We start from the raw sequence: 17,346 nt of genomic DNA on the forward strand, positions 1-17,346 counted from the left end.
AGCTGCCATGCTACTGGTTTCAGAGAGCCCCAGCAAGTGCTGGTAGGCCATCAAGGTGGGTTTATCCTTGTGGTGGTGCTTGCAGCTTTGACACCAGCACCCACAGACATAGCAGCACTGTCTAGCAGCTGTCATCAAGTTCCATCATTCCTTCCAGTGGGCGTTCAAACTCACTGGGCTGGGATAACAGATCCTGCCCCACCCCCCCACCCTCCTCCACATATGGAATGGGTGCATGGACCTGCAAGCCCCCCCAGATGATGCTTTGGAAAACAAACTGCTGGAACTGATTGAGGCTCAACACAGAAGCCTGCCATCTGGGAGAAAGAAATTGGGACACTTCTCAATGTACTGGGGCATGGTGAAATGGGTATGACAGTGTGGGCAATGATGGGCGAGAAAGGGGAGGGTGCATCATCAGGAACTATCACTGGTGCCCTGGAATGTGAGTTGTAACTGTGCAGATCTGACAGTGGCAAGGGCAGACATCCCGAGTCTGATTGAGCAGATGGCAGTGGCACAGTTTGTATGCAGGGCTGGACCTGGTTGGATTGCCAGCACTAAAAGCCCTTGGAGTGCCATCCTTCATAAAGTGCCACCCATTTGTGGCAATCACTGTGCCTAGCATCCATGAGTGTTTTGCCCCATATGAGCATGTCCCCATGGCTGGGGCTGGCATAAAGTACTTTTCATGCCAGTTTCATGGTTCTGTGGGCTGTGTGGCCAGGAGGTGGAGGGGAGTATGTGTCTGACATCCATAGAGGAGCAGTGCTGGGCTATGGTTATGGTCATCATTGATTCCTGTATGTGCTCAGAAACATCATGAGTGCAGCTGTGGTGGAAGCGCCCATCACTTTCATTTGTTGTTTACACTTTAATGCCATATGCTCTATCCCAGCATTGGAGGATGCATGAAATGTTGGATTAAATAAGTGCTTGAAGCCATTGGAAATGCAGAGCTCATTGAAAGATGTTACTCTGAATTGGGGCCCACTGTCTGATGCTACAGTATGGGGAAGCCCTTCAATGGTGCAAATCTGTACAAGGCCATTGAGGTGCCATCAGTGGTGGCTGACATTAACCTGACCACATATGGGTAGTTAGGATAAGTGTCCATGACAGTGAGCCACATAGAGCCCAGAAAGGGCCAGAAAACTGCAGGTGAATGCAGTTCTAGGGGTGATCGGGGCTGGGTTAGTGAATGAAGACTAGGTTTCGTCAACAAAATCCCCCAATGCCCACAGTGAGGAGTTGCAAAAACCTGAGGTTGCGGGGTAGACAGGATGATGACACGATGAGAGTCCATCTCTGTGTGAAGCAGGAGAACATTGGAGATGAGAGAGGCAAACCCAGGTGTGGAGTTCCTGATTGTTGGACTTTGATAGTGCATGACACACCATAAGACAGGATTGCAACTCTTGTGTGGAGCAATGTGAACGGCTGTAATGGGAAACCTGAACAAGGCATGCTGTCATTCCATGTCAATGTGGAGACAGGAGATTATCTATTGGTCAAATTAAGGGTTGGGCCTTGAGGGGAGACAAGAGATAGCATCTGCATTTGTGTTTTGTGCCATGGATTTGTGTTTAATGGTGTAATTGTAAGCAACTGAGGAATAGCACCCAATGTTTAAGCTATTGTGCCATTTGCTAAAAGCTGAGAACATGGCAGAGAGAGTACCACTAGTGGTTTGTGGTCTGTAATGAGGGTAAGCTTGGTCCTGAATCAGTAAACATAGAATTCTTTTTGGCAAAGATGACCACCAAGTCTTCTTTTTCGATCTGTGAATAGTTCTCATGAGTGTGTGTCAGCTTCTTTGATGCATAGACAATTGATTGCTCAGTATTTTCATTGTACTTGCACCACACCAGTGCCATAGAGAGAAGCATCAGCAGCCAAAACCAGTGGACATGACCGAGAAAAGGACCTAAGGCAGAATGCCAAGTGCAGCAGACACTTGATTTATGTGAAAGGAGGCAGTCGTCCAGCTGTACTGAATGTTCTACTTTCACAGCTGGTTGAGTGGATGCATAATGTGGGTTACATGGGGAAAGAAGTTAGAATAATAATTCACCTTTCCCGTAAAAGCCTGCAGCTCTTGTAAATTTTGGAAGTGGCAGGAACAATGCAGTCAGTAGGCTTTATCCCTTCTTTGTTAAGCAAGTGCCCAAGATATTCCATTTGCTCATGAAAATATGCTATTGTGTTAGCGGCACTTGAGTCCTGAATCATACAACAGTAAAAAGTGCATGAAGGTTGGCACAGATGGTCCTAATGTGTAGTGCCCGTGACACTTAAACAGTTGAGACTGTGGGTACAAGCAGAGATGGAAATGTTTAGCTGTCTGTGGCACCTTAGGAAGATTGCCTGAGTGTCTGAGATCCCAAAGGGCACTTGTATTTGTATAAGCCAAAAGAAGTGTTGATCACGATAACATGTTGCAATTACTCATCCAGTGGGATTTGCAAATATGCATAGGCAAGGTCTGTCGTAGAAAAATATTCCTCTGGATGTGAATGTGGTAGGTTTCCACTTGTGTCTGGAATTGAATGTTGATTTAAAACCTACACATAACAACACATTAGGTTTCTTGGCTACTACCAAAGTTGTGGCCCAAGCACTAATTTTAACAGTTTCAGTTACCCCAGCTTCATGAAAACGATCAAGTTCTTGCTTAATGACCACCTATAAGGAGACAAGAATAGGTTGTGCTTGGCAGGAAAGGGACACTGCATCTTGACATAAAGAAATGTGAGCCTGGAAATCCATGGTGCACTCCAAGCCAAATTTGAATAGAGGCACAAAGATGGCACAGAGGAAGGGAACCATGTCTCAGATGACCTGAACCTTGTGAGTGATCAAGAATCAAAGCAGCAAGAAGGCACCCAGACCAAAAATGTTACCAGCTGGGTTACTATCAACAGCAAATAGAGTTACTAGCCATAGAAACTTTTTGTATGCAGCACTGACTGTGAATTGACTGCAGAGGAGTATCAGACTCGTAACCATATGCAACCAACATGCGGGTCGGTGGGGTCAAGTCAGGGTAGCGGGTCGGTGGGGTCAAGTCAGGGTAACCAAGACAAGCATATGTTTGGAGGCAAATCAAAGAAATGGTATCGTGTATGTCCAAGTGGAATTGGATTTCCTGGTTTGCAATTGTGAGGTTCATAAACAACTTGGTAGCAGAAGTATTCCCCTGCAAAACAACAGCAAGACGTTCATGCATCATCCCTTGAATGTGTGGAGTTGCACTTGACTGTCCCAGTAGTTGGTGACATGGTGTAAAGGTGACCATCATCCTCACATTGGCTGCAGTGTGCACAGCGATCCATACTGTTTGCACAAGTGTGCACTGTGAAGCAGTCAGGACATGATGGAAGACCCTGCTGCTTACGCTAACTGAGTATAACAGATTGTTCATAGGCCAGTGACATGTCTGAAATCAGCAAATCTTGGTGCTGCCATTGGGAAAAGAACTTATGACAATTCTGCCCCTGAGGTGGCAGCTGGTGCACCACTACTTGGGGTTGAACCATGATGAGTCATTTTCTGCCTTTGCTACAGAGTATATGATTTTGAAAATACCATCCAAGGAAGCAGTACTCTTTTGAGATCATAAACTTGAAAATATTCTTCAAGGAAGGGTTGTCAAGTTCGAGAACTCCATTATGTACTACTGGATTGGACGCCAATTGGACACTATGTTGTGGATCAAAGAATCTGCAGACTGGGTTCCTGTAAGTGAAACTGCAACATAAACTCAACCCTTGCAAAATCTGTCCCCCATGTGTGGTACAACTGACCTGGTTTCTGGGAGTATTGATAGATCTGATGACATAACCACATGGAATCATTGTGAATAATAACTGGACAGCAATGAACACATCTCCTCAAACATAAGTGTGATGGGATTCAAGAGTAGAGCCAACTTCTTTAGTAAGAAAAGTGTCTCAGGTAAGTTCAAGAAAGGAAGAACAACTTTTGGAGAGCATCATCCAAAACATAAAAAGGAGCAAAGTGCTTTCCCAGCCACTCCAAATATGTGTTCCAATTCTCTTCGGCATTGTTAAATGACGGAAATGTGGATGGGTGGCTCTCCATCTGGTAAGTGACCACAGCCTGCATGGTTTATGAAACCTGACCTTTCAATGAAAGCACAGTTTCCTGTTGGAGGAAGTTAATTTGCTGCTGTTGCTCTTGAAACTGCTGTTGGAACTTCTGTTGCGACTGCTGCTGCAGGACTTGGGAACCAGTAGGAACAGGCTGATTGGCTGAGGGCATCACAGCAAGTCACTGGAGATGAAACACATGGACAGCAACTCAAGAAAGACAAACAACAGAGATAGCACACAAATAACAAGTTCAGTAAGTAAACCAAGATCAAATACCTAAGATGTAGCAAATACTAAAACAAAACAACTATGTAAAGTCAGATCAGTACAACAGCAGAGAGAAATCATGATTGTTGAGCTCCTATGATGCTGAATTCAAAGAGCTGCTGCAGGTGCTGACTGGCCATGGAGGCAGACATGTCTTCATGACAGTGCTTGCAGTGGTGTCACTAGTGCCTTCAGGTGTAGTAGCATTGTCTAGCAGCTGTCATTATGTTCCATACCTTCCAGTGGACCTTCAAACTTGTGAACTGGGATATCAGACCTACCTTCTACATGCTTCCTGAACTCCATAAAGTCAATCACCCAGGATGCCACATAGTGGCCAGTTACTGTTTTTTCACAGAGAGAATATCTGCTTCTGTGGACCAACACCTTCATCTGGTTTGCGGAGCACTGTTGGCAAGCGGGGCACACTCAGCCCTTGTGAGGCAAACTGAGGAACTACTTGATCAAGAAGTAGTGGCTCTGGTCTCGTAAACTGACATACAGCCAGCAGAGTGGTGTACTGACCACATGCCTGTCCATATCCGCATCCAGTGATGCTGTGGGCTGAGGATGACATGGTGGCTAGTCTGTACCATTGGGCCTTCTTGGCCTGTTTGGGCAGAGTTTAGTTTTCAGTTTTTATCCTCGTATGTGGAAGGCAACAACCATTTCCTCCACAGACTCTCCACAGTTACTGTTCCTTTGCCATCTGACATCCTGCTCATTACTGTCAATGCCACCTTCCTCTACACTGACACCCCGATGCCCATGGCCTTACTGCTGTTGAACATTACCTTTCCCAATGCCCAACTGACTCCACATAGACAACAATCTTCCTGGTCACCATGAGCAATTATATCTTCACCCTCAATTATTTCACCTTTGAGGGCATCTCCCACAAACAAATCATTGACACAGCAGTGGGAGTCCATATGGCACCATCCTGTGCCAACCTATTCATGAGCCATCTAGAGGAAACCTCCCTAACCACCCAGAATCCCAGACTTCCCATCTGTTTCAGATCCATTGATGACACCTTTGTGATCTGGACTGAGAGTGAGGACACATTATCCTCATTCCTTCGGAACCTAAACACTTCTCCTCCATTTACTTTGCCTGGCCATCCTCAACCCAACAATTGACCATCACCTCAAGGATGGCTGCTTCAGTACCTCCGTCCACATCAAATCTAACAACCACCAATAATATCTCCTCTTCTATTGGTGCCACCCATTCCATACCAAAAAGTCCTTTCCATAGAGCTTAGACATTCACGGTCATTGCATATGCAGTGATAGCAGCCCCTCTCAAAATATGCCAGGAATTTCACTAAGCCCTTCGCAGACCAAAATTCCCTCCCAGTCTTGTACAGAAACAGATCTCCCATGCCTTCTCTCTAAAGTCACCTACCACATACCCAATGAGTAGCCTCAAACAAACACTATTCTGGTAACCATTACCATCCACTACTGGAGCAACTGGATCACACTTTCCACCAGTGTTTCAACTACCTCTTGACATGCCCTGAAATTAGGAATATACTCCCCATCTCCCATAACAGTATTCTGTCCCCAACTAACGTACACAATATCACGATCCATCTCTATTCCAATTGTGCTCCCAACCCCTTGCCGCATGGCTCATACCCCTGTAATAGAACTAGATGCAAAATCCCTCCCTCATGTCCTCCCAGTGCGGCCTATTACACTCCTGTCACAGAACATCTCCTACACCATCAGAAGCAGGACTGCCTGTGAAAGTTATCATGTGATCTACATACTAAGCTGCATATACTGTGTTGCTGTCTTCATGGGCATGACAATCATCAAGCTGTCTGGCCACCAACAAATTGTGGCCAAGAGAACTACAGCACCCAGTTGCTGGACATGCTGCCCAACACAAAGTGCTTCATGTGAATGACCACAAAGTGCTTCATGTGAATGACTGCTTCACAGCCTTTGCCCCTGTGCCATTTGGATCCTTCCTACACACCTGTCCCCTTCCCTGCTACTACTCGAATATGGCACAGTCATTCTATCCCACAAATACTACACAGTTATACTATCCCACCAACACTTCCACTGGTCTTCTCACCTTTTCTTCTCTTCTCTCTCCCTCTACCACCACCACCACCACCACCACCACCACCCCCACCCCCACCCCCACCCCCCAAGCACAACCTCCTGACACTGCACCTATACATTTTATATCATTTGACAACTTGTTGAATAATTTCATTCCCAATAACATGTATCTTTCTCAATATAAACAAGTATTAGCTGGGAGTAAATGAAATTACTTTTCAATCTAAGTCACGGTTTTTTCTAATACTGTTATCATTTCCAATTACATTTCTTTTAATACACATTAGCATGTTAAGAATAAACATGCAAGTGCTTTAAATATTGGTTTACATGAATGTCTAGTTCCATTCCCTGTAATAATCCTAATGGCTCTACGAGTTTCCTAAAAATAGGAAAGTTTTGGCTTACTGACTAACCTCCTGAATGTTGATTTAGTAGATTTTGTATCCTGATCAGTATTAACATTTAACATAAGCAGTTGCATGTGTTCATCTCAGAAGTCCTGGCTATTAATTTTTGTAACACAGTATAATTTAGTTTGTTAGACATATCTATAAGTATATAACAATAAATATTTTTGACCAATTAGCTACCCTAGTTGGGAAGTTTTGAGTATAAATACATTTAAATTTAAATTTTACAAATTACACTCAGGTCTAACTGAAAGAGTTTTTAATAAAAATCTGTATTTAAATCACCAACAACCACTATTTCTGTAGTTTTTGTTGTGAAATTGGCCAATAGAGCTTCAAGGTGATTTATGGACAGGTTAATATTATCTGCTGAGTCTTAGTACACACTTAACTTTTGCAAAGAATACATTATGAAATCCTGTTCCTGTCTCACTTGCTTCCATATTGTTGCTCCTGGCAAAATGAATGACTAGGTTCTTAAATTTATGACAATTTATGATGAATGTGGAAATGCAACCTTTCCTCATTTCTGCTCTACAGAAACAAGATGCAAACTGAAATCTTGTAACTTGTAGAATATCTATGCCAGTGGTCACATAATATTTAAAAAGGCACATTATCTCAACTATGTTTAATTACTGAAATTCATTAATGCATATAAATAGTTCATTAATTTTACTCCTTAGGCTTTAAATGTTCTAATGCAATAAATATAACTGGGATCTTATACTGACTGATATATAATTTTGTGGAAATGAAATTTCTGGTGATTGCCAAAAATTCTCATCTAACATCTGCTTGTAGTAATGCAGTATGCTAGAGTTATGCTGTTTAATTTCTTTCTCAAACTGAAGGTTGTCTTCAATCATAGCTCCTCTTAAAACTTGATCTCTTTCTGCTCTCCATACCTTACAAGGTTGCTGTTCCAACACGAATAATCACTGATATTTTCCTACTCATGGTGGTACTTACCCTGTATATTAACCTGCAAGGAAAACAACTGACGCTGGTCAAGAAATGTAAATACCTACGCTCTCACATGCAAAGTGACGGAGGTCTGGAGGCTGAAATAGTGGATGGATGAACTGGAGGATGAGCAGAGTACTGTGTGATAAGAAGGTTATCTGCAGAATGAAAGGAAAGTTTTACAAGTCTATGGTGAGGCCTGCGATGCTGTATAGTACAGGAACTTGGCCAATTACAAAAGCCCAAGAGAAAAAGATGGAAGTGGCAGAAATGAGAATGTTAAGGTATATGAGTGGGGTGACACGAAGGGATAGACTAAGGAATGAGTACATCAGGGGAACAGTGGAAGTGGGGCCCATAGGGAAAAGATTCAAGAAAGTAGGCCAAGATGGTATGGATATGTGCAGAGAAGAGGGGAGTACTATGTGGGGAGAAGATTTGAGGACCTGGATATGAAAGAATCAAGGAGCAGAGGAAGACCGAAACTGAGATGGAGAGACACGGTAGCAGGGGACCTATGGGAGAAGGGATAGCTCAGAGAAGAAGCACTAGATAGGCATTTATGGAAGAGAAGGATCCAGCAAAGCAACACTGACCCCACATGACGTGGGAAAAGGCTGAGATGGTGGTGGTGGTGGTACCTACCCCCTTAAATTTTCTGCTATTTGCCCAGCCAGTTTGCCCTTCAATTTCTGTTGAAGTGAAGAGGATACCTAGCAGACATACCATGCTAATATGTGACCCAGCACTCAATGTAAGCAGCATTTCCAATTCCAGATTAACTCTCCTGATGAAGAAACAAACAAAGTCAGCCATTTGTGGGGAACTTCCGTGGAGTATACTTTCTTCTCAGACAGCTTAGAAAATGATATCACCAATGAATCAGAGTGTTAATTAATGATACTTTGTGAAAAATGTTCTAAATTAATGATACATTTCACATTTCATAAAGAAGGGCAATTCAATGGTGTTCTATCCCAAATGTCACCAGAACTGTGTGAGTTTTTATATCTGAGAGAATTTACAAACTTGTTAATGCAGTAAGAAGTGAGTGACATTTCTATGTAGTAGTGCAAGACTTTATTCTGTGACCTTCAGTCTGTCTCTTGTTTTACTGTTTACTATTTTAAAACAGAATAAAAAATTATCATGAAATAAACTGACATTGGCAACTGATTTCTAGTAAATTTTATTCTCACCATTATTTGATTTTCCAATTTTTTTTGTTAATTTTTGTTATTGATTATCACACTAGGCTCTTTGAGTAATACAAAGAGGAAAGCCACATCATCTACATGGAGAGAAATTTCAAAGAGAATCCCATAAGTATTGATTATTGGCCCACTATTGTTCTTGCACTGTGTTAATGATCTGCAATTTTATTTGAATCTGCAGGCTGAATTACTTCTATTAGCAGAATGTACATTTAATAAAGCTGAGCAAAGAAGTGGCAACAGAGAAAATGGCAAATGATATTTTTGTGAAAGTTACTAACTGGTTTTGCACAAATGGGCTAGTTTTAAACTTTGAAAAGGCACAGATCATCTAGTTTAGTACTTTCAAAAATATCCCACTTCATATTAACCTAGTCTACAAAACAAATAATAAAGAATGTAGAAAATTCTAAGATTTTAGGGCTGCATCTTTATGAAAACTGAAAATGGGGGAGCCATATAATTGGTATTTTTGCCATGAGAATCATTGCCAACTTTGGGGACACAGAAGTCAGTTAACATATTTTGTGTATTTTCTTTCACTAATTTTGGGGTAGGCGGAAAGGTTTCTTTGCACAAAAAGTAACAGGAAATATATGAGGCACTGACACATCTTGAAGGTGTCTGAGGCACCACAGCCTCACGGTACTGTTGGGGACATCCACTGTGATATACATCACTGCCATATGAAACATAGAATATCTGTGACTTGACCACAGACTTTAGTGTGATTTTGGGTTCCAACAAGAATAATTGTGTACCTTCTACTGTGTACGTTCTTGAGCAATAAAGCATTATTATCATTTTGTGCCATGTAGTACCTCAGTTATATCGTACTGGCACCATACTCTCACTACATTGGTGACCTGCACTGCAAATTACATTACAGATGTAAATTGGAATGTCAGTGCCAAACAATTTCAAGTGACAAACAATCTACTGTGGGTCCTCACCAGCATTCTCATCTTGCGGAAACACCATGCAAAGGCTGATTGACAACATTGCCACAGTCACTTGTCTTCTGCACCATTTGTAATTTCATTCAGCCTGCCTTTGCTGCTGCTGCCTGCCTGGATTTTTATCATTTGTGCCACAATGTGGTCAGATGTCGAAGATACTCAGTTTTGCCTCGAACAACCTCGAGCCTGGTCCACAATTGTTGACAACTTATTTGTAATTATTGGCATCGTGGACCAATAATTGCATCAAGAACATTCCACCAATCACCAACAGTGCATTTGTACCACTGACAACAATGCTGGTGACCTTGCACTTCAGTACCAGCTTCAGCATGCTTACTTCCATGCAGAGGGCAAGTCCGACTGACTTTGACCGATTGCTTCTAACTCTCATGTCTGACTCTCAGGCCCAGGTTCGATTCCCATCTGGGTTGGAGATTTTCTCTGCTCTGGGATTGGGTGTTGTGTTGTCCTCATCATTATATTGTCCTCATCGACAAGCAAGTCGCCAAAGTGGTGTCAACTAAAAAGACATGCATCAGGCGACCAGTCTGCCCGACGGGAGGCCCTCGCCACATGGTATTTTAATTTTTTCATGTCAATGCACCAGCCAGGAGTGATGATGTTCATGTGACATCAACAGGCTCTGCTTGCCCACCATCTGTGTCACACCTAGGCCTGCACAGAATGCTTCAGAGCACACTGCACACACAGTTACACAGAACATGACCTGCGAGAATCATTCAAAGGGAGTCTACATTCTGTATCGCAAAAGTACCCGGATCATGCTATATTAGTCAGAGGCGACTTCAACCTACCTAGTATAGACTGGGATGTCTATTGATTCATTACAGGTGGTACAGACAAGCTGTCGTGTGAATTACTTTTGAACACATTATCCAAAAACTGTCTTGAGCAGCTAAATCGACAGCCAATGCATAATGGAAATATTTTAGATCTGGTAGCCACGAACAGACCAGACTTACCAGACTTCATCGACGCTGTCAGTGTTGAGACAGGGATTAGTGATCATGATGTTGTCATTACAACTATGGTTACGAAAGTTAAAAAGTCAGTCAAGAAGGCTAGGAGAGTATTCTTACTATAAAGAGTAGATAAGCAGTTGTTAGCATCCCACGTAGTAAATGAATCAAATTCATTTACTTACGGTACGATGGACATGAAAGAATTATCGGCAAATTTTAAACACATTGTAAATCATGCATTGGACAAGTATGTGGCGAAAAAGTGGGTTATGAACAGAAAAGACCCACCGTGGTTTAACAGCGCAATTCGGACAATGCTCAGGAAGCAAAGGCAGTTGCACTCATGGTACAAGAAAGATCGGGAGAATGAGGACAGGCAAAAGTTAGTAGAGATTCGTGCTGCTGTAAAAAGAGCGATGCGCGAAGCATTCAACCACTACCACCGTCATACCTTAGCAAAAGATCTTGCTGAAAACCCAAGGAAATTCTGGTCTTATGTAAAATCGGTAAGCAGGTTGAAGGCTTCCATCCAGTCACTCACTGATCAGTCTGGCCTGGCGATGGAAGACAGCAAAACAAAAGCTGAAATTTTAAATTTAGCATTTGAGAAATCTTTCACACAGAAGGATGGTACAAACATACCACTGTTTTGTGGTTGTGAAGCAGCTGAATGGGTTGAAAATAAATAAATCACCAGGTCCTGATGGGATTCCAATTTGGTTTTACAGAGAGTACACTACTGCATCAGATCAGTTTCTCTCACACATGTGGCCTCCACAAGCCCCTGTCCTTCAGTCATACCACCAGTGTCCTGTGTGAACACACTGCAAGCTGTCGCCTACAGCCATACTGTGGTGTCACCGCCAGACACCACACTTGCTAGGTGGTAGCCTTTAAATCGGCCGCGGTCCGTTAGTATACGTCAGACCCGCGTGTCGCCACTATCAGTGATTGCAGACCGAGCACGCCACACGGCAGGTCTAGAGAGACTTCCTAGCACTCGCCCCAGTTGTACAACCGACTTTGCTAGTGATGGTTCACTGACAAAATACGCTCTCATTTGCCAAGACGATAGTTTAGCATAGCCTTCGGCTACGTCATTTGCTACGACCTAGCAAGGCGCCATTATCAGTTACTATTGATATTGTGAATCATGTACCGCCAAGACCGACATTCATCATTAATGTATTAAAGTTAAGTATTCCACCAGCTACGTCCATTTTTCTAAATTCTAATTTCCTTGTCCTGTTCCAGACCTCACGCCAGCCTACGTGAGCTAAAACGCGTGCATTTCGGTCTCCTCTAGTAACACGGTGTAGGCTCTCCTGCCAACCACAACACATACTACCTGTTCAGCATTCCTACATGCCCACTGTGACTTTGAAAAATGGCCCACTCGTATCTCACGAAAGTGCCACCTTTGGCAGGACTGGTCACATGCGTAGGCACAGCATCGCTTCAAGAAGTGGCCCACTCATGTCTCATGAAAGTGCCGGCCACAACGTGGCTGTATGTGAATCTGCACAGAATCACTTTGAAAAATGGTCCTGTCAAGTCTCTTGAACATGCCACTCACAACATAACTGGTCATTCACATTAGTACCCTACAGTGAAGCAGTCACTGATCCCACTCTCATCTTCTGTTTGCTGCTCTTTGCTCTTCCCTTGAGGGGAGAGTGTGGTGCTGGGGTGATGGGGGGCACGTGAGATGGGAGGGGGGGAGGTGGGATTCATGCACTACAATATACATCACTGACATATGATGATAAGTGAAATATCTGTGACTTGACACCACGGATCTTAGTGTGTTCTTAGGTTCCAAGCAGGACAGACATGTACTAAGTGTAAATATTTGTGCAATAAAGCATTGTTATTGTTCCATGTCATGTCATACCTTAATTAAATCGTACCTGCCCTGTACCCTCACTACATATTTTACATAGTTTTCTTCACGTATGAAATTTGTTATTGACAATCGATCTGCATTACCCCCTAATGAATCTAACTGCGGTGCAGGAAGGGTAATATGCATCTGTAAAACTCTTTGACCATCTACCCCTTGAAATAAAATGTCTCATGGACGGCAGAAATGTGTTCAAATGTAGATAAATATTTTTTTCCTTAACACCTCCTACTATACCACAGAGGAATACTTGAACAGAAATAATTAGACATTTATACAGGAGACAGCTGTAAATGTCGTGCATGTAGCAATATAAACATTTCTTTTTGTTCTTAAAAATATGTATTGTACGTTTCTTAAATTGATATGTCCCACCATCGCAGTGATATGATAGTTTGGTTTATGGAATATGTAACTAACAGCAGTGTTTCAATAGTGTATGATAATATTTTGTGTATCTTGTACACATGTTCCAAAAGTACATACACTATTGTGTTGACAATAATGAGATTGCCTTAAACTTTACTGTGGTGTGCATACTGTAAGACCTTCGGTACACACACCATCAGATTATTTGACTTGTCGCTCTAGCAAAGTAGGCGAGTGTCAGCAATATGTCTCGTGGTCTTTTTGTGTCGTGTTTATCTTCTGCCGTTAGGTCAGACGATAGAAATGCCACTTGCACACTTAGAGTAGCAGATTGACGATGACCAACTTTAAACAGAACTTGATTAATTTTCACACACATTTATTAAAATAATAAAAAGGATAGAAATTACTTAACTTGATTCTGAATGCTGTTTACAATTGACAGTCTGAAGTTCCTTGGGTCTTGGTACATTAATCTTATTCTCACATATCTCTGATACTTGACAAAGTGTCTATACATTTCTCTTCATGGCTATGTACAGGAATACGATAATCTTATTAGGCGCAGACTGAAACTTGACTATAGACTGGTACAGACTAATGCAGACTGACTAATCGGAGGTCTGTACACTCGTTATAATACCTTGCGCGTTCAGGTATCACTGCATGAGTGTGATCCATGAGGAGAAAAAGTTCTATGTTAGCAGCAATCTCATTGACTGCATTACATATTAATACGCGGATCAGCGGAAGCAGAATTTGGTCCATCTCTAAGACAGCGCCATCTCGTAGTGCGGAGATGGACGAGCGCTGCGCCTGCGCTGTTGTGCTTAGTGGGGTGTGCTCTATTGGGAAAGTTGTGCACGTGCTGACTATGTGGAACTATGTACACAACATTTACCTATGGAGTTATTATCTCCAAGAGCTCCTTCACTTCAAGTCTTAATAAATTTGTCACTGAAATCAAACTAATGCCAAAATGGTTCTTGTAGATAACAAATCCATTAAAATTCTTTACGAAATGAGCATTGCAAATTACCACAGACTTCTTTTATTATGTAACAGATTCTGTAACAAAATGCAATATGAGACATATAGTAAAGGCTCAACCTTTCCAAATGAAATCTATTTCAACTTATTTTAAGTGGATCATGCACTTCCACACCCATCTGTTTCAACCCAGAAGTGCAAGTGACTCCCTGCTGATATCTGTAAAGTCTGTCTCTTTTTAATTTTCTTCCTTTTGTGTAGGTAGTAATGAAATTAGTCTACATGAGGAAGATTACTGTGTGTAACTACATTTGATTAATTTTTGTAGTGCTTAGGTTACATGATATTCAGGCAGGCCTTTTCAGAACTGTAAATCTTTTTCAAACGTACAAGGTTATAAAGATCTGATATGATGAACACATCTACACTAAAGTCAATGTTATAGTGACTTGATATTTACAAGTGACAAATAGATTATGGTATTGTGAATCCATGACACTGCTGCTTTTTCTAGGGAAAAAAATAAAATGTAACAACATTGATGTTACTTACATGATTGTATGTCTTGCTCTTGATAAAGTGTTAATTAACAGTGTTAATCTGTGCTCTAAAATTTGTTATCTATTGGAATATCTGTACTTTTTATGTTATTAGCAGCAGCTGCAGTAGTAGTAGTAGCTGTAGTAGTAGTAGTAGTAGTAGTAGTAGTAGAGTCTCATAGTTTCGTGTTTTATTATCCTGGACTTATCTGTATATTTTAATTATTCGTGGATATGTTATTAAGTGTTCTGCGAGCTTGTGTAGTTGATGCAAAATAAAAATTAAATAAACATTTAAGTCTCATTATATCTTTAATACATTCTGAAGTGTGGATGCAGTTTTCTATAAAAACATTGGTGATAATAATATTTTCTATTATCATTAGTTGTGGCAGATAGTACTATAACTGACAATAGAGGGAATTGTACAAGCATTGTAAGTTTTCTTAAAAGATATAGTTCAAGAGATGAGTCAGAAAAATGACATAATTACATTATAGAATTAATGCCACATAAGATGTATAAATTCATTCCAGATACAAAGAACAGAAAGGTATCTTGAGAGGACAGTGTTTAATTGGGATGATTGAAGGAGGAGGGGGAGGAACAGGAAAAGAAACAGAATATATGTTGAGGAAGGCATTACCCCAATACTGAAACAATGCTTTCATTATTGTACTTCACAAGAAGACAGACAGGACTCACAAAACTTGTAGATCTATGAGACAGTTCTCCATGACATATAATATATTCACTAAAATTGTCACCAGTTTATAGTAAGCCATAGTATTTTCATGAAATGAAAAAAAAGGTTAGGAAACATAGCAAATAGGACTACTAGTAATCTTGAACAAAATTGTAGATGGAAGCAATGAGTATAAGTTACCACTTTGTGTAGTATTCACAGAATTTGAGAAAGCATTTGACTCAAGCTTCAATACAATCAATATTTACAGCATTTAAATTCTAAATTAAATATGAGTGAGACTAGAAGAATCCAAATCACCAAGTGTATTCTTAATAGTCCTGCTGAAAGTGTCGCACCTCTAAACTGGGAAACCAAAGAAGGAAATATGTTAATGGAGCATATTGTAATCACCACTGAATGGCTGATCATGTTGTATCATTTGCCTGTAGTACAGTAGAGCTTCAAAACAAATGGAAGAACTTAACAGAAAAAGCCTGAAAAATTAGTTAAAATAATTCTAAAACAATGTACAACAAACACATCAAAACATGGTAAAAATAAAAAATGTTGACTGTTTTTATATTTAGTGCAGCTGGAAGCAACTGTTGATTAAATGTCTAAAGACATGAGCAGAAGGGTATGCAAGGACTGAAGTAGATTTGATAAACTAAATGGTATTTTGAAAACCAATCTTCCAGTATCTCTGAGAAGGAAAGCACCCAACAAATGTGTAGAGCCAATTTTGATCTAGTGCTTTAGATGTGGATTTTTAATCTGAAAAGCAGCCAAAAACAGAGGCTTTCTCAGAGAGCAATATAGAGATGCATGTTGGTATTTATTAGGAAAGAAATAAAGACAAACAAGTAGATCAAAGAACATAATGAACTGGAAGACATTATTCTAACCACAATGAAAATGAAATGGAGTTGAGTAGGCCATTTAACTACACACATGAGACCAGAAGAATCCAAATCACCAAATGTATTCTTAATAGTCCTGCTGAAAGTTTCACAACCCTAAACTGGGAAACCAAAGAAGGAAGTTCTCTTCTGGATTCCAAGGGATATATAAAAAGACTAAGTGAGATGAAGATACAATGGATGGTGGGTATCTGGCTTTTGAAAGCATGCAGGCTAAAGACCACAAAAATCTGTTGAGAAAGTTGTAATCCAACAGTATATGTCAAATGGTGACTGATGAAGTAGCTTTGTGTGTGTGTGTGTGTGTGTGTGTGTGTGTGTGTGTGTTTAATCATACAGTAAATAAATATTCATATAATGTTTGTCTGAAGGATACAATATTTTTTTTAAAAATTACAGATAGCACATGTCATACGGGAAATCCGTCACTTTCAACAGACACCGTATAAAATTGAGCTTATAACAAAGGTGACAAATTATCTGTTGGATCCTTCTTTGCTTCTTGATGATGATGAATTATACAGAATGTCTTTGGAAATTGAACCTCGTACATCAAGACTGAGCTCTGCAGCTCTTGCACAGCTACCATTGTCACAGACACCTCCTCGCACATAAATATTCATTCTGAAGTAGGTGAGTGAGCACTAATATTCACAGGTATAAGGAAATAACATTCTTTGTCTTCCTTCTTAAATTGTTTTGACTAATTGAAAAATAAAAATTGCTTTTTTTGTACAGTAGTTTTGCTTTTAAAATCCCCATTTCTACATTTTTGTTTTTAAAAAGTACCATTTCTACATACTGCAAATAGTTTAGTTTAGTTAGGTATTTTCATGTTCCATGGATCATAATTGTGACCTTCTGCTGTGATGTGAAATGATACAGTTGTATAATTATAATACACTTTCTTAGTGAAAGGTATTGCAACATGCT

At 40.8% G+C, this 17,346-nt stretch overlaps 1 protein-coding gene across 1 annotated transcript in view; it reads left to right on the forward strand.

The window, feature by feature from the left end:
- Positions 1-17,028, forward strand: part of LOC126199146 (ras-specific guanine nucleotide-releasing factor 2-like) — a 1,534,440-nt gene extending 1,517,412 nt beyond the window's left edge. The window contains exon 27 of the mRNA XM_049935901.1: positions 16,813-17,028. Within this exon, the coding sequence (XP_049791858.1) occupies positions 16,813-17,028 (216 nt within the window). The remainder of the gene's footprint in view (positions 1-16,812) is intronic.
- The last annotated feature ends 318 nt before the right edge of the window (positions 17,029-17,346 follow it).

This window comes from Schistocerca nitens, chromosome 8 (genome assembly GCF_023898315.1).
Source record: "Schistocerca nitens isolate TAMUIC-IGC-003100 chromosome 8, iqSchNite1.1, whole genome shotgun sequence".
Taxonomy (NCBI): domain Eukaryota; kingdom Metazoa; phylum Arthropoda; class Insecta; order Orthoptera; family Acrididae; genus Schistocerca; species Schistocerca nitens.